Here is a 19515-nt window from a genome sequence, read left to right as displayed (position 1 = left end):
GACAGAGAAGACACTGTCTGTCCGGTGAGAACGGTACCAAGTCAATTTCAAAGTTGAGCTCAGAATTATCCAATCAGATGTTGAATATTTTAGACTGGTTTAAAATGTAGGATTCATAACCTTGCAGCCTGATTTATGATCAGATGGTTAACTCTTTACAGTTTTCTGTGTTTTTATTAATGCTACAAATCCTTATAAATAAACCAATAATTTTATTAAGAACAATTTAGTTGTATAAAACTGATTTTGAAGTAGCTGAGAAACCTAAAATACGCCAGTGATATTGCACGGGCGTGAATGTGTTACGTAAATGAGCCGAGTCACCGACTACACCGTCAACAAAACAAATAGCTTCATTTAATTAAGTTTTTATGCACCCTCCATTTTAACTGCAAGAACATAAAGTGTCTCATGCATGTGTAGGTAAAAACAAAACTCGCCAAGAATTTTGTAAGGTAGATTTCGAAATAACTTGTTACGAATTACCTTCATAACAAAGAGATTTATCGCTTATAATAAGCTTATCAGCAGTTTGAAGGTCAAGGTCATGTTGCAAACCTGAACTTTTCCAATTTGTCAAAGTGTAGCTATTCAGGAGAGGTATACTTGCATGCCTTTACACCTCATAATGGGAATGTCCGTATCATTTGGAGATACATATTGGTTCTTTTATTTTCAGACGTTTTTCATTTACTCCAATTATAAAGAGTAAAGTCATGAAAAATGTTTTTTTCTTTTTCTATGTCAGTTTAATTGAGTATCTAGCAACTGAATATTTAATTCGTGTAGTTTCATTACCGAATTTGAACTCTTTTTATGAATGAGTGTTAGGTTATTCAACTACTTCGATACATTCAGCATTAAAAGTACAGTCATCTTATTTCCTCTATTAACTAGTCTCTTTTGTGCATCGTTACAAAGTTCTCAAATGACTGAGTGGTATAGATATAGTTTTCAACTACATTATCAAAGAAGCATAACGACAACCATAAATTAGCGCTTCTGCTAATGAATAAAAAGTGTCTCGGCTTGAATTTTTAAGAAATCTCTGCATTTCTTTCCTACTTTGAGAAACATCTAATAGGTTAAATTTATCATGTTAACGTCATTGCGTCATTATTGTGTCTATGAACCCGAAATTGTCATGAACAAAATAGTCGTACAATCTAAGCAGGAGAGAAAGTTCAAGATTTTTTTAAATTAATAATTTTCTACATTAATCTACGTATATCGGAGAAATGTAACAAAAACAGTAACAGTAATAAAGACATATGAAAGACCAAACAATTTGCTTTCTCATGTGAGTCTCTTTGGCCAGGTAAAATATATTTACATGCATTGTTTCTTATGCTCTACAGGACAACGAAATGTGTATTTTGTGATTGTGTGTGTCTTCAAAAAAGACGTAAACAATATGAGCCATGCCATGAGAAAACCAACATAGTGGGTTGGCGACCAGCAAGGATCCAGACCAGCCTGCGCATCCGCGCAGTCTGGTCAGGATCCTTGCTGTTCGCTAACAGTTTCTGTAATTGCTATAGGCTCTGAAAGCGAACAGCATGGATCCTGACCAGACTGCGCGGATGCGCAGGCTGGTCTGGATCCATGCTGGTCGCAAACCCACTATGTTGGTTTTCTTATGGCACGGCTCATATATTCTGTGGAATAGCAAATGTAATAAAAGTAATTGAGCATATATCCGAGTATAAATATCAAATAAAAACACGAATTTCTGTTGGGTTTTAAATGCGAGTCTGTACATTATCAAAGTAAGCATTATTTTGAACTTTAAGCAAGTGGGTAGTAAACTTTGAATGTACCTGATAATGTTTTTGATTAAGATCACATGCAGACTTTGTATGTCATAAAAGTCTTTTATGTCAGATAAATATCATGAAATTTAGCTCTGAATAATTTGGAAATGCACATTTCTTCTAATATCTTCTACACAACTGAATCAACGGTTCAAAATGTACAAGTTTATTTTCATTTTGACGCTTTTGAAACATCATGGCTTCTAATTCGAATCGAATTTCTAAAATTTGGATAACAGCGCTTATTCAATTTTCTAAGAGCTACTTCTGTGGTTATCTGTGACAGTGATTATGTATGTATAACATACAGTCAGTAACAATATTATAATGACTCCAAAATGGTCATGTAGTTTACAATGATATAGTCAAGTGAACAGTTATTTATATCGGGATAATTTATCTTTAAAAAACAATCCACCCTATACAGAGAAGGACTTAAGTGAGATGTTGGACTTATAACATTCCTTAAACGATTTCACATACATACACGGTGACATATTTTCAAAGAGTTAAAAATATCATACGGTTAACTGTACATTACTGCTCTACATTCTAAGAACTATCAAAAGTCTGAAATAAAAAATCTGGTAATATTATTAGGTCCACGACGAACCAAATCTTTAAAAATACAGTCAACAAGATGTCTAGAATTGCATTCGAGGATTTAAATAAAGTTTAGAGATTATAAAGATTGAAGATTGCCACTGGTTAAGATCTCGCAAAGACTAATAACATTTTATTATCCGGGAACAAAATGTGCTCTAAACCAAAGGAAAAAAAACTCAGACATCTTTGATTAAAACAAGAATGTCAGCTTAAGCATTTATTCAGGATTACTTGTAACTTTTTTATATTACCGTGTAATATTCTTCACTCTTCGATCACAAAACGTTATATGTACAAAACAATTTTACATCACATACTGCTAAATAATCTTTTAACTAAGAAACAAACTGGAATTGAAGAGAAAAATATTACTAATAATAACATATTAACAAGAAAAAAGTCAATGGAGATGTTCAAGTATCACCTTATTTTGACAAAACGGAAAAACATGAAATAGCATCTCTGTTCTCATCTTGAATAAATAAAATTAAACAAAAAACATACTTTTACACGCATAACTTCACTTATTAATCTCGTTATAAAAAATCATAACCTAGAAAACATTGCTGTATTGGACCAATGTCGGCAAACCGATATTGTTTATGACATTGGTCCGACATTCAGTCGACATTAAAACTCTAAGATCGTCAGGGAAACAAAATTCAGACTGATAAATTTTCAACCTTGCAGTCTTAAAACCGGCAAGATGTTGAAACCATACCGGTCCGACACATGCAAGTCTAATATTGGCTTGATATATAATGTTTGCTTGGAAGAGAGTGTAAAGTTTTATGAGTTTTAGAGACATAAGTTTCGCTTCAAAGCGCTGTCATAGATTTGTTATACACTAATTAGTTCGGATTCATTTTAACTTCACAAGATTCTAACTCATCAGTCAAAACAACAGTTAAATAAATCAGTAATAAAACATTTTCAACGCGGGTAGTACATACTTAATGTTCAAAAAAAGTTTTGATAAAGATTCCACGACATGATTTAGTTTACAATAACGTTATAATGCACAATTTAAATACTAGTTTCTATTTCGATCCATACAATCTAGTTAATCAAAACTCGTCGTACTTAAGATTTTAAGACTTTTCAATAAAATCCAGCATCAGTGTCTAACACATGCTAAACACATCAATATTGTTTCACTAGCCCTTTTGTGGTTTACATTACCTCTTTGGTGTTCTATGCGTCTTTTTACATTGATAAAATCATTACCTTGCTAGTTTATTACATTGACATAACCATCGCCGTATTAGCTTTTTGTGAGATTAACTTGTTTGTTAAACTGACATAACCATAACCTTACTGTAGGTACCTTATTTGTTACATTGACATAACCATTACCTTACTGTAGATAACTTGTTTGTAACATTGACATAATCATTACCTTACTGTAGATAACTTGTTTGTAACATTGACATAACCATTACCTTACTGTAGATAACTTCTTTGATACATTGACATAACCATTACCTTACTGCAGATAACTTCTTTGTTACATTGACGTAACCATTTCCTTTCTTGTTACCTTGACATAACCATTTCCTTTCTGTAGGTTAATTGTTTGTTTTATTGACATAACCATTTCCTTTCTGTAGGTTACTTGTTTGTTACATTGACGTAACCATTTCCTTTCTGTAGGTTACTTGTTTGTTACATTGACGTAACCATTTTCTTTCTGTAGGTAACCTGTTTGTTACATTGACATAACAATTTTCTTTATGAAGATAACTTGTTTGTTACATTGGCACAGCCATTACCTCACTAGTTTTTTTTTGTGTGGTAACCTTGTTGTTATAGTGATATAGCCGTTACATTATCTCACTAGCTTCTTGATGTGAATCTTGTTTGTTACATTATGATGGTGTCTTTGTTTGTTAAAATTTCTAACTTTCTGGGTGAATATCTTGTTTGCTTAAATGATATAACCATTGCCATTGCCTCACTAACTTATAAGATGGTAAAGTATTTCTATAACTGACATAACCATCGCTTTATCAGCTTTTCAGGTGTTTGCCATGTGTACTTAACTAGAGGTCTCGGCAGTTTAAACTTTTTATAACTGACATGAAGCCCAAGAATCTGCCTTTACATTACGACAGTGTGTGCGAAACATAAAGACATAGACTGAAGAAGTCAATATTCTCCTTTCCATTGCTGCATTGTTTAATCGTACTTTGTTCTTTGAAAACGTTGGAGAATTTTGATACTAATCTTAAATGCTGCCTATATCAAGCACAATTTACTTAAAATAACATTTCGCTTTCTTGAACCAGAATCTTAATTCTAACGCAGACTGTTAACAATAATGAATCCTAAAATCTTTAATAGATGACTATTAGAAACAATAAAAATAGATTTTCTAAGAATATGTAGTAGCCACTCGAATTACTTTAAAAAACCCACATTTATACACTTTAATAAGTAACATAATCACAAACAAACATGATATGGCGCAAATTACAACCATTATATGGAAAAGAGAGGAAATGGTGTATAAACTATTGTAAACTTTCTCATATACAAAAAAAAAACGTGCAAAGTGCATTGTCTATTTATATTTGTAACTATTTATAGTCATAAGAGAAAGAAAAACGTTTCAAAACCATTCTCACACAAATATCGCACGTGTTTTCAGAAATTACATTCTCAAAACGTATGTTGATCATAGCTTTCAACAATAAACCAACTTAATGATGCAAAAGGCAGTTAAGTATATACATATGAACAAAGATGGTCTCAACTTCTTTTTGCATCAATAACAATAAAAAGGAAATATCTTAAAATGAGCAAGGTCAAATATTTGTACAAAAATTTGAAGGTGACACACATAAGAAAGGGTAATGTTATAATACTTTAAGACGTAACAAGTAACAAAAATTCTTGTGAAATATGTCTACTAATGTACATTCTATAAAAAGATTATTATCTTTTAAAATATCACCAGTAAATAACAGTTAACATTTTGTCATCCACTTCTGTGTACTTACAACATCCTCAGATACATTTTCCTCAATTACAACTTCCCAAACCCGCTTTCTTCTTTGTTTTGGTCAGGTCGGCGATTTCTACGTTTCGTGAAGCCATCCGGGAATTATCGAGCATTCACGATTACATTACGGGGTGATATCGTTTATTTTCGTTTTGCTTCCGTTAGTTTTGATTATCGCTCCATTCAGCGTTGGTGGTAGATTTTGATCATAATTAATTCGTAAAATATTTCATTTTAATATCTTTAATATATATATATTTTTTGATATTCTTTATGTCGCGTATACAGGTTTTTACATTAGGTATAATCCAATTTTCGAGGCAAACCTCATGTTTTCTCAGCATTAGTACTATATAAATAATGCTGTGCGTAGAAACTCATATATGTACGACATTTATTTATTAACTTGTAAGAAGACTATCGTTGAGCTGAATTTTTACACAATCATGTCAAATTTTGACATATCCTTCCCTTTCACTGGTTCAAACTCCTCCTCCCATGTATTCTGGCCGTGTTATTTCCAGCGGAAGTCTGGAAATGGGGTCTCTAATTGTTTTGGATAAATAGAGTACATATTTTTGGTGCTGTGTTATAAAGTAGATATTCTCACTACGTTTGTGTTCGGAGTATGACTAGGCGCATGCCCCTGTGTTGGAGATACTGCGGTGCTTGTGCTCTGTGTGGTCTTTGAGGACTCGGTCTCCGGTGTAGTGCTTGGCGTTGGAGCAACCATTGCTTGGGTAACTGTCAGGGTATTGTTAGATTTATTGTTCATGTTATCTACAGCGTTCAAACTCGATCTTGAGGATCGATGTAATGTTGGTAGGCGTATCTGAATATCATTTAACTCGTCCTGCTCCTCTGTGTGCCGATTCCGTTTCTGTAAAACAAGGTTACTGGTTATAAAAGGATACTGGTTTACCTACCGAAATGTTTCTATGTTTCAATTATATATACAACACCTAAATGCAGTAACTGACTGTATAAAATTGCTGTTACACAGTAGTGAAAAGTACCATATATTTCCACCTATAACCGTCCATAGTATAATACAGTGACCAAAATCAAAATAAACTGACGTCATTTGACCTCTAAGGTCAATAAAAAGCGATGTTGCAAAATGGGATTGAATTTATCATACTTCCGATTTAGAATTTGCGTCATATAGAAGAGGAGTCATAAAAAGTAAATGAACTAATGAAAATACATTACCTCTACCAAACGCCATACCACGAAACTGGAAATGTAATATACTCATCTTTCAAATACAAACCGTCAATGTTATGAAATAACCTCCAAATTATCCTACTTGTACCCTTATAACAGTTTTCCTATTTTGTTAAAAAAAATCTACAGTTTGGTAAAAGAACCAATGAAAACTGAAACAATAAGATACTGTACTTTTCCATTAAAATATTCTGTTTACTGGATAATATTCGATCAGGACAGGACATGGTTAAATTTTCAGTAAAGTTTATTATAACAGCAAACAGTTAAAACACTTCTTAAGTGTATTATGTCTCCACACCTTTCCAATTAAATTTCTGTATTCAAAGAACCAATCCTTGCGTACACAACAAACTTCTTCCCTTTTCCAAAAAAAAAAAACCTTCAATAGTTGTTACAATAACCAATAAACGTCACACCTTCCCCATTTAAAACCTTCTGTAGTTTGTTACAACAACAAGCAAACTTTTCACCTTTCCCATTTAAAACCTTCTGTTTGCTACAGTAATCAGTAATCTCAACTTTCCCATTAAAAAACCCTTCTGTAGTGTGTTACAACAACCAGTAAACTTCTCACCTTTCCCATTAAAAACCCTTCTGTAGTATGTTACAACAACCAGTAAACTTCTCACCTTTCCCTATTCTAAAAACCCCTTCTGTTCAGTATGTTACAACAACCAGTAAACTTCTCACCTTTCCCATTAAAAACCCTTCTGTAGTATGTTACAACAACCAGTAAACTTCTCACCTTTCCCATTAAAAACCCTTCTGTAGTATGTTACAACAACCAGTAAACTTCTCACCTTTCCCATTAAAAAACCCTTCTGTAGTATGTTACAACAACCAGTAAACTTCTCACCTTTCCCATTAAAAACCCTTCTGTAGTATGTTACAACAACCAGTAAACTTCTCACCTTTCCCCTTTAAAACCTTATGTAACCGGTTAACTGAACTTCACAATGAGAAACCCTCTGTAGTTTGTTACAACAAGCAAACGTCTAGCCATTCCCATTTAAAACCTTCTTTTTGTTACAATAACCAGTAACCTCAACTTTCCAATTCAAAACTCTCTGTAGTTAGTTACAATAACCATTTAAACTTCTCACCTTTCCCATTAAAAATCTTCTGTTGCTTGATAACCTTCTACCACAGCATGATATATCATCCCGTCTATTTAAAGAAGCCAGAGAAGGGTCTGGCGACGGAGGCGGAGTTTCCGATGGTTTTTCATTTGGCGTAAATGTCATGTCCATCTCTACAAACTCTCGATCCTAAAATAAGATATTTGAAATAAACATAATGACATTTATAGGAACAAATACCACTTTTCCTTCCCTATAATAAGATCTGCTAATATATTGCGACTATATTGGTTGATACTATATATATAACACTATAATTTCATTATGCGTTTAATTTTACAAATAAGGACAAGTACTAATAAAGAAATCAAATTACTTCCTAACAAATTTATTTATAAGAATAAGAAACTGTAAATAACAGATGGTGTTAAACCAGTTCCCAAAGTCGAGATAATTAACAAATGCCATTCCAAGTTCCAGTAATCCATAGAATGGTCTAATCAGAGTGTATCTGTGCTGGAATATGTTTCCATATTCGTAAAAATATGATATTCCATTGTCTTTAGTTAAGAGGGAATGTCAAAATTAGATTTACTTTCTATCACATTATTTGATACAAATATTACGTTGTTCAGAATACTGTATTTTATGTATGAAAGTGAAGAAAAAACGGTTTCACTTGTAACCAGTTTCGTACCATTTATAATTATCTTCCAATATGATGTCAGAAACGAAAGTTAAAAAAGTTTAAAAAGAAAGAAAATGTTACTCTAATTTAAAAAGACACTCAATTAAAATACCACTCACCGTTGTGTTTTCTAAACAATTTAACAAATGATGATGTTGCATATTGAATCTATCCTGATCACGAAATGACTCCCCAATATCAATACCACTTTCTTGAGCCAGTGCCATCTCTTCTGCGCGTTTCTTGCTATTTAAGAACGCTGCCCCACTCGCGTTCTTCGCCATGCGAATGCGAGCTTGACGGGCTTTCTGTAACAGAAAAAAAAGATTGTGTGTAAAAGTCAAAAAGGACTTCTGGTTATATTTTTCAGACATTACTAGTTAACTAATCTTCTCTACGTTGTTGATGTTTTGAGGTAAGTGTAGATATGATGAATATATCTTAAGTCAATTCAACATGAGTATCCATCAGATGTGATGGATAATTAGCTTTTGTCTAAGAGATATTTATGCTACCTTGTAAGGGTTGTAGGTAGTCAGTTCGGTTTTGTTATGACATCCCGACCGATATTGTTTCTATTTCTGGTTTGGGTTCAAATATTATCTCATTCTATCTCAGACTGTACGTTCTGGCAACTATTTGGAATATTTATTATGGTTGGGTATAATTAATAAAGAAGTAACTCATACATAACATTGAATTACCCGAAACTTCAAATTATCAAAGCTGTATCTCCTGAAGTTTCGTAGCCAATTTGTAAACCGAAACGTAATTCTACATTACAACGATAGTATGCTAATAAACAAAACCATGTTCCAAATTGGTATTTGGCAAACATTAGTGCATTTCAAATGGAAACGAATAAAATTGCAGCTACCAGAACTTGCAAAAGCTGTATTAACATTCATTTAATCGTATCATAAAAGAACGTCTGTCAACGGTTTGTAAATGGTTTTGCTTGAAACCTTTAGGATTGTTTCCCTGAATTGAGTTCACATTTTTCGCATTAACTTTGAATTTATGTTTTCTGTTTAATTTTCGAAATGGTTTAATCATCTATACTCTAATTGCTTAGTCATGTGGATATTTTATTTAATCTTTATAAAACATGGTTTTTATTTAATTCACCAATATGTGTGTGTTTCTTTTAATGCTTATTTTAATGTATTAAACTCATTGCAGAGTATGAAACTCATTGCCAATGTTTGATTTTATGGCTCCGTTTAAGTGACGACCCGTAATGATGTCCCCATGTTCTCAGTCTTCTGTTTAGGAATTGAGGAAATACATGATTATGTAGGCTTTCCTGTTTGTTATATGCACATTAACCATTACCCAGTTAAATTTTTTAAAAATGAACTTATCCATCTTTCAATTTGGACAGTATCATTAATTGTTAAAAGGGGTGGTAACCATAAAGATACTGACTGAATAACGAACGATGATCTACACTGGTCGCAAAGGCAGAATCAAGCCTGTCCAGCATGATAAGGGTTAACATGACCATTTCTGTGCACGTATCATGCCTTTAGTTACTATTACATGTGGTCGAGATTCATCTGTTAGGGATAACGTTAATTTGATCTGTACTGAAATTTAAGAACATGGTGGGAATTAAGAGAGAAGTTGTGTGAATAATGTACTGATTGTGGCAGTTTTGCTGCCGGTACCCCTTTGTCCATTTACCTGGCTGCATTGCTTGTCCAATTGTTTCATTTTGTGTTATACATATTTTGTGTATATCTATATTGTCAGAATAATTTGCATTTTGAATGTATTGATAGCGTAAGGTTTAAGCACTTTAAGCACAGATAGTGCTTGACCCTGTGTATATTTTATCCTTGCAATAGTTATAGCTGAATTGTGGTGAATAATAAGATTTTGGGTATTTAGTGGTTAATTAGGAGTAGCTGCAGCTGTAACTTTAACTGTGGCTATTTCAAATTTTAAAAGGAACCAGTTAGTCGTTAAAACAGGTGCTTGTTTTTGAATACTTTATACGATAAGTCGACCTATCAGAACGCCTTCCATAAATAGTCCAATACGAGTAGAGCTACGGTTCGTTGGAGCAGACGCGTTGTGCAATGGTAACACTGTGTGACTACGAAACTAGAGATCATGAGTTCGATACCTCGCTCCTCCAACTAAATATCACTGACATCTAGGTAACAATGAACACATGTCTTTACACTTTGTATGCTAAAAATCCCAATGAAACATCTGGAGTCTGAGCGTCTTTTTTATCATGTACTATCCTCTCACTAAAATTACAGTCTGCGGGAGGAGTCGCCTACAGTATATATGTTTCCAGTGACGGCTATAATTAAGTCTAATTCTCCTTATTGTATACGTTGAAATTACGGCACAACCAAACTAGCATCGGCAAATTATGAAAAGAGGAAAGAGGAAAATCGTTTCAATCATGTCTTTTAGACAGATATTAGTGAAATACATTAAAACCAGTGAATAAAACATGAACTCGTTCAACAAACAAAAAGATATAACAATTTTAATAATTTCATGAAACGAAACGGCATTCATTGAGGGCACTGTGGCGTCGTCGATCTTTCCAGTGTGGTCATTACAAAACATGGTTTTGATCATAAAATTTCAGTGAATACAATACAATGTAGGATTTTACTTAAATGCATATACATGTACTGAGTAATGCCCACGGGAAGAAACAATGGTAATGTTCATGTGTCTAAAATGACCACCACTGTTTTTCGAAATAACAGTAATTTTGAACATATTTTCAGACTTTCCATTCCGCAGTAATTAAACTTTAGGGACATCTGACCAAGGTATATAGAGAAAATATTGAAAAGATATGAACTATAAGGACAAGAGAAATCAGAAAAGTGAAAACGTTTAGTTGTGAATTACAAATTAAATAAAAAGTACAACATATAGATAGTTCTCAGTTTTCAAACGAATAAACTCAAAAGTTTATAATCATATATACGGAAATCCTAATTAAATAAATTAAACGTGTTTAGAAACTGTACAGAAAAGTCGGTGTACGATCAATTAGAATAAAACAGTAATTACAAAATTGAGTTCAATAAATCGATTAAGCATGTGAATCGTTAATACATATGAATTAATTATTTATCATTGTAAACAAAAATAAACTTAGTCATCCAAAAGTGATTTCCGGTTTGATAATGATACTGGTTCCTATGAATACTAGAAAAGAATCAATTCAGAGGCAGTTCCAAAAGGCTGATGAGACTTTATGTCAATTATCTGAATATTTTTACACGAAAATGGCATGCATTTTGATACCATTACGTGTTGGTAAGGGATACTGCATAACTTTTATTTTCATTACCCTGTAACATTTGAACATGGTAAACAGTGCCATTAATCGACTTTAACATCTCTGGAGTGTATGGGTTTTTTTTCACTGGCCGCTCTAAGTCACAATTGTATTCCTTTATGTGTTTATCTTGACTACGTTCTCTAATTTGAGGGGCCTACGTTATTGGAGCATGGATTTTCCTTGCCTTGTTTTTGTAACATTGTAACATTGGTAAGAAATTTCTCTAACGGCCTCCTGTTACACGAGTGAAGAACTGCGCAGTTTCCTTAATTATCGGTTATAGAGAAGTCACGCTATTTTTGGTGTATACAAATCGCTCACTAATTAATAGCATTGACACTTTGTGTAGTTACCTGATCGACAAGTTCCAACTGATGCATCAATCAATATTTGAGCCGCACCATGAGAAAACCAACATAGTGGCTTTGCGACCAGCATGGATCCAGACCAGCCTGCGCATCCGCGCAGTATGGTAAGGATCCATGTTGTTCGCTTTCAAAGCCTATTGCAATTAGAGAAACCGTTAGCGAACTGCATGCTGTTCGCTAACACACTATGTTGGTTTTCTCATGGCGCGGCTCATACAGGCTTAGGAATATTTAATCAAATGTATAATTAAAGACATCAAATAGAAAACAGACAAGGATAGCCAGGAAAAATGAAAGTAAGACAACGTTTTCGTGCCCTTTGGATATTCATTGGTGTATGCTTGTAGTAAAATAATGATCATGTTTTTTTTTTTTACAAATATCTGAAGGACTGATATTTCATGATACCAGCGGCTAGTATCAACTCGATTCGTGCTCGGCATACGTTGTAAAGTGATTTGGGATTAACCATTACTTTACAATTTTCTATCGAATCACACTATTCAAGGATAAAGTGCACAACAGTTTGATATTTATTTCAGCTCTTTCTGAATGTTTCTTTCATATTTATCTATCTCTTCACTTATTTATTTCAGCTCTTCCTGAATGTTTCTTTCATATTTATCTATCTCTTCACTTATCTATTTCAGCTCTTCCTGAATGTTTCTTTTATATTTATCTATCTCTTCACTTATCTATTTCAGCTCTTCCTGAATATATCCTTTTATATTTATCTATCTCTTCACTTATCTATTTCAGCTCTTCCGGAATGTTTCTTTTATATTTATCTATCTCTTTACTTATCTGTTTCAGCTGTTTCTGAATGTCTTTTTTTATATTTATCTATCTCTTTACTTATCTGTTTCAGCTCTTCCTGAATGTTTTTTTTGAAAATATTTATCCATCTTTTCACTTAGTATGCTATTAACTTTAGCTGGTTTATTTCAATTCCATTGTGAATGCTAAGACATGTTCATGTCCATCGCATTTCATTGTTTCTGTTTCACATATATTAGGAGTATATTTAACGGTAGCAAGACTTCCTGGTGATGGTTAGATTATACTGAATCAGGGATCAAGTGATCACCAAGAGGCAATGCATGACACGTATTATGTTAATTGCGAATATATAAATTCGATTCATTTGCAAATATTAAGTGACAAACTGACTGAAACAATGCAAGATTCCATCTTTTATGTTTATATTAATACCAAAGCGCAAGAGGGTTAAAGAGGTCCATTGAATCTGAGGATATGGACATGTCTTTGTTTCAAAATCATTTTAGTTTTTTAAATACAGCCTGGACAAATCAATAAACAATCAATTTTTTAAAATTTGTAAATTAAAATGTAGAAAATAGTTTGTTGGAACATATGACGTCCTTCTGTTTAGGTCAAGTATTCTTGTTTCTAATAAATTGTACACTGGTGTGTGGTCATCACTATACCGATGGTGTGTAAGAGAATTTCATGGAATCGAGCTGATAACCCCGTTTAAATTGTACGTTTAGTCCTGAACACATGAGAAGAGGGGGATAGGTGGTGGACTAAAAATGAGATTTATTGTTTCATTAAGGTTTAAATTCCCCAGTGCCGCTTTTGCGGGTTTCCCCGTTGTTTTCCTTTCCATGTTTGTCTCGTCTAAATTGTCTGCTAGACTAGTATATTATTTTACTTTGTCTATGCACTGATGTCTACATACATACACCTGCACGAACTTTGTCGTAAGGGACTGCATTTTCGGAGTGTGGCATTTCTTATTAAATCTCTGTGGTTCTTTTTCACTGGGGAAATTTTCAAAGAATATAAGCAGGACCAAAAATGCACCTGTAAGAGACAAAGGGGGATGTTGACAGACACTTAATTGCAATGGACGGAGGCTTGACGTTCCAAATGTTAATAAACAAAACAATATCTGTTATTAGGTAAGCTAATAAATGTCCAGACCAACGAGATAACAACTAATTGTGACCATCAGCCTCTCAATTTGCCTGTCCATCACCATTCATTAGATGGTATATCAAAACCCGTTTTATGGGGATGTGGTTTGCAAATTTCGTAAGATATTTGGTCATGGCTATTTTCCTGTTGTATTTAGTAAAGTTATTAAACGTTTTATTAAAAGAGGTTATGACCCAACTGTTTTGAGGCATAGCGCATGTTTTGTGTTCAGCCCTTTTACAGTTGGACGCTACGCTTTTCTATTTGATTGTGTCTGGTGGAACAGGTGAAGGACTCTATGATAGGTAGTTCTTAAATGCCGCTGGGACTGAGCTATTTTGATTTCTGTCTTCTGTCTTAATGCAGTGGTAACCGTTTCAATAAATTATTCATTTCAAACGTTTTTTTTCCTAAATATTTTACCAGCCTGCACATAAAGCCTAAAGTTGACTGGTATTTCTAAAGCATTCAGAGCCAAATCGGTCAAATTAGAAAGAAAAATGCATTGTTTATAGTGCAAAAGAATTTCATTCAATTGATCTGGATACCTTCAACACACGCTGATGTATATCTGACTATTGATTTACTCACTAAATGGCAATTGTTTCTTTAATTAAATTTCTAACCTTGACCTTAGATTGATTGAGATAAAAGAGAGAAGTTCGCAACTACTGATTACAGAGTCCAGTACACTACAGCAGTAGTTCAAACTAAATTGAAAGGTGTTATTAATCTAAGTCGAGAAATGTTTAAAAAATGGGAAAATAATGCTAAAAGTCATTGCGCGCAGACATGAAATCGAAGGTGATACATCTGTTTGTTTGATGTGCAAATACAGACATATCAACGTACAGGAAGCCAATATTGAACTGTATTTGTTGGTGGTCCTTATATCAGTTATAATACATTACAAATTGAAACTGTTGGTCATTACAGCTCGTGGGTAGACTTAAGTACAAGTTGGACAGTAAAATAATTTCATGTCAGTTTGAATAAAAGCAAATGTATTTCCCATGGTTATCAATATCTATTTTTTTTTTTTGCATTAGTATAGATATTCTTTCAGAGTTTTCTTTTTATCATCTGTGCCTTGTACCGTTACCTTACCTTTTGGTTAACCCATATCAAGCTGGACACAATTGATTTTGATTTGCGACCAGTGCTGATCATGATCTGCCGGTATTCAGCCAGTATCTGTTTGGTAAGCACCCCTTTCAACAGTTAATTGTATTGTCCAAACTGAAAGATGGACAAGTTCATTATAGAAATTAAGCAGGGTAGGGTTAAGGTCGTTGACTTTGAATCCCTTGCCCATCATCGATATGGGTACAAAACCTCGCTAGGGTTTAGATACCGTCATGCTAAGAAGTCATCCAGTTGACTTGCGGTAGGTCAGTGGTAACCAGGTTTCGGCCATGCTCGGAGGGGCAACCGGGATCTTCCTCAAATATCAAAAGTTGGCAATTATTGTGTCAATGTCACTCTAATCCCTATAAAACAAAAAAAAGAGAGAAGCAAAAATACCTTTTGTGCTTTCCGTTTGTCAGCCCGTTGATTTTGATGATATATTCTGCTAAAATTTGAGACAATAACAGGTACAGGAAGCGCAATGACCAGCACACCACTCAGGGAGCATACACTGCCCACTATTTTGCCAGGTATAGTTTTTGGAACGATGTCACCGTAACTGAAATATAAATATGATTTTTTTTATATATAGATGAAGGACTGACGGAGAAATGTATAACATATGAAAATATGTTGAATCATACACATATAAAAACTGGTGTACAAGAGATATATGTGTACGTTTTTTTTTTAAAAAAGAGAGAAAATGGGGCGGCATCAAATATAATCATTTCAAAACATTTATCAAACGAAACAAAGACCTATATTTAAGATTTTTCATGGCAGTTGGAAATTTTTTATTAATGTTCCTTTTTATCGTACTTATTCGTATTAACGTTAAGTACCGATCATGTTGTTTCCTGGTTTTCTAACCAGTACTCGAAACTAAAGAAAGAAGTTGCGGAAACCGCGGTCAAATTATGGTCTTTCTCGTATCAGCAAAAGTTGCATAAACATGGAATATTTTCCTCATTTTTCTTTATTGACTAGTCCCAGCTTACATCATGTTCCAATAATGGAAATATTAAGTTAAAAGCCGCTCATTTTTCAAAACTGCTTACACAAACTATGAATTATAGATGGACTACTCGATCTATGCGCATCTGATATTGTAAACTCTTCCGGTAAATGTCTATGGTAGATTAAAGCGAACGACTTGTAATCGTTTTACAAATTCCCAAAGTCCCTCAGTGACGTCATCAATTTACTGGCAGCTTAGTCAGTACTCTAACGAAAAATCGATCAGTCTAACAAGTTAGCAAGACTTTAAACATGTCATTTTGTCATTTTTCAAATTGGTAAGTTCTACGACAGAAAAACTGCTGAAGCATGATTTTCAAGCTTATCTCGTAACAGTTACACTAAATACTATGAAATTCTATTTTAGCGATGCTATATTTTATTCACGAGCTTTGATACACCAGATCAATTCCAGATTTCGGATCAAGCCAGCTTGTATATGAAAGCATTATCTTTATTTTGGTCGATGCATTCTGCAAATACTCATTTTGAACCACTGACATTTCTTATTCTGCATTTAAGTATTTTGACGTTCATCGAACACTGTTCCTATAGATCAGTTTACAAAATATAATTAGTGCATAATTAGAAAGCCAGAAGTATTTCACATCAGGAATTCCCGAAGATAAATGAGCCGTGCCATGGGAAAACCAACATAGTGGGTTTGCGACCAGCATGGATCCAGACCAGCCTGCGCATCCGCGCAGTCTGGTCAGGCTCCATGCTGTTCGCTTTTAAAGCCTATTGGAATTGGAGAAGCTGGTAGCGAACAGCATGGATACTGACCAGACTGCACGGATGCTCAGGCTGGTCTGGATCCATGCTGGTCGTAAACCCACTATGCTGGTTTTCTCATGGCACGGCTCATATACTGAGTATACAATTTTATTTATTCTTGTTAACTTAAATTGCTTTTTGCTTATGATGGCATCAAATTGTTAGCTCTAAAGTAAGAGCATCCAGAAGGCAGATTGGACGAAGAAAGTGTCCAGTATTCACATGAAATATAATTGTTAAAAAGTATCATAATGTATTGTCTTTTACGAAAAGTGTTACTGGCAAAATGCTACTTCTTGCAAAGTAGTCCAAATTAACAAAAGTTTAGAAACACGCAAAGAAAAATGAAATATTGAAATTTCTTGTCAGTCTAATGCGACTGCTTATTTAGCTGAGAAAATAAAATGGGACGCTTTTTACTTTAAGTATGGTGTAACATGTACATGTACATAAGCTGTTTACTAGAGAACGTTACTATACATATTTTCGATGAGAAAAAAAAACACACTGATACCGAAACACGTATCAAGATTTATTAAAAGTTTTGGCATCTAAACTTAAAATTTTAGACATATATTAAGTCTGAAATTAATATACAAAGGGCAGACCTTTGTTGAAAGAATTTGGCAATGAAGCGTTCAGTTGGCATACAACATTTCCAAGGTTTGGAACATGAGCAATGTAATAAAGATCTTTAATAATTTATTATAATGCATTTTTGCTCACTTCTAGTCATAGTCTATCACATGCACAGGCTTACATATATATACTTCTTCTTCATCTTCTACTGAACAAAGATAAATATTTTTATTTACATCTTTTTTTACTATTGGTTTTTACTTTCCATAATGTGGTTCTACAATAAAAGAAGAAAAAACAATTGCATATGACGGCTATATAAATTAAATTTGGAGACTGCGTTTTTATCTTAGAACGTATAGGAGTTATTGGCTGTGTTACGTGCTAAACATAGCCAATATAACAGACTAATGAAACCGGTTAAAAGTAAAGGAGTTTTATTGTAATGGATATTTGCTAGATTTTAGCTGAATGGGTGAAGGGTCAGAATACTGCATCATCCGTGATACAATGCTAGCTACGTTTGCAAAACTACAGTTTGATTAAAAAAACGCGTAAAAATCGATATTTTGCAGAATAAAGGGGGACTAGCACATACTTGCTATTTTTGTCGTTTTCAAGTAACGTATTGCAGACCTATTCGTGTCTATGTGGAAATGGGCGCTAATCAACAAGTTATCATTTCATTTCAAAATATTAAACGTTTTACGCTAGATAACGTTTCGTTAACGCATATATGTTTTCTGTAAAAGCATATGCAAAATCGTAGCGGACTCGGGCACCAGCTATCAATGTAGAACATGCGTTATCCGTACAACGTAATGCGGGATCGACAGGTTTTAGCATAGCATTATAAATCTAGCTGAGTTTGCATAAAATTAAGAGCCTATTACGTGAAAATGAATATTGACCGAATAAAACGTGGATCATATTAATATACATGTATTTAGCATGCATGCTATAGATCTAGCTGAACTTGCATAAAATAAAGAGAGTTTCCTTGTTCGATGAAATTACGTGAAAATGGATATTTTCTGGATCCTAGCCATCTGATACTAGTTTCTAATTTGCTTTGTTATTAAGATACAATAGGAACCCCAAGTTCTCGACCTTAATCAGCCAGCTCGAGTAATCTGATTTGACTTTCTAGAAGTGATGGACGAAAACCGAGAGACAAACGATAATAGAGAAGAAAACATGGGGCAATTTCTAAGTTTCTCTCGTTCTCAATGCTGCCAATACATTCCTTATTTAGACACAGATGCCGTAATCGTATTTACAAAATAAGTATGTATCTGTGTTCGCTAAACCAGACGGTTTAATCAGGTTAATTCGACGTCATCTACTTTCCCGGTTATTCTCCATTGTAAAGGTGTACGCCGGTGACTTTATAAAGATCCTTTCATTTCGTTAAACTTGTTTTATCAAGTCTGCAAAATAACCATAAGCCAGATCTAAAAAATTTAAAAAATCGTCAACAAATAAATATGTGCCATTTTAATACGTTAGTGCGTGAGTAAAAGGCACAAACCAAGAACAACTGAAAAAAGTCGTTCGCGAATAAAAATTTAAATAAAACCCAACGAAAATGTATCATATAATCGTTAAATACTGGATGGATGATATGACGATAACGATTTTTCATGTAAAGACAAAGTAATTAAAAACATATTTAAAAGTAAGGACCAATTGATATCATGTATCGCGTTTCAAGGACGCTGTATACCAGAATGTTATTTGAAAACATAAGAGCTAAACCGTACCTCTCTATGAACACAGAACCGTACAAAGGAAGATAAAACATAGGTCCATTCCAAAAACTGTGACAACTGTCTGGAAATAAATTCTGTTTTGGAGTATATTAATGAAGTAACTGAGCACTACGCAATTTACACTGATGTCTATCGCTGTCCAACCCACATGATACGATTCATTAATATGGTACTAGTATCCATG

The 19515-nt window shown here is 33.7% G+C and overlaps 1 protein-coding gene across 1 annotated transcript in view; it reads right to left on the bottom strand.

Moving 5' to 3' along the window:
• Positions 1-1614: 1614 nt before the first annotated feature.
• The window catches only part of LOC123528767 (potassium voltage-gated channel protein Shal-like), a 91446-nt gene continuing 73545 nt past the window's right edge, over positions 1615-19515 (bottom strand). The window contains exons 2-5 of the mRNA XM_045308742.2: positions 15580-15742; positions 8541-8729; positions 7758-7922; positions 1615-6304 (exon numbers count right to left, since the gene is read on the bottom strand). Of these exons, the coding sequence (XP_045164677.1) occupies positions 6014-6304; positions 7758-7922; positions 8541-8729; positions 15580-15742 (808 nt within the window). The 3' untranslated portion in view covers positions 1615-6013. The remainder of the gene's footprint in view (positions 6305-7757; positions 7923-8540; positions 8730-15579; positions 15743-19515) is intronic.

The sequence above is a fragment of the Mercenaria mercenaria genome, chromosome 13, assembly GCF_021730395.1.
Source record: "Mercenaria mercenaria strain notata chromosome 13, MADL_Memer_1, whole genome shotgun sequence".
NCBI lineage: Eukaryota > Metazoa > Mollusca > Bivalvia > Venerida > Veneridae > Mercenaria > Mercenaria mercenaria.
This window is presented reverse-complemented; position numbering and strand designations above follow the sequence as displayed.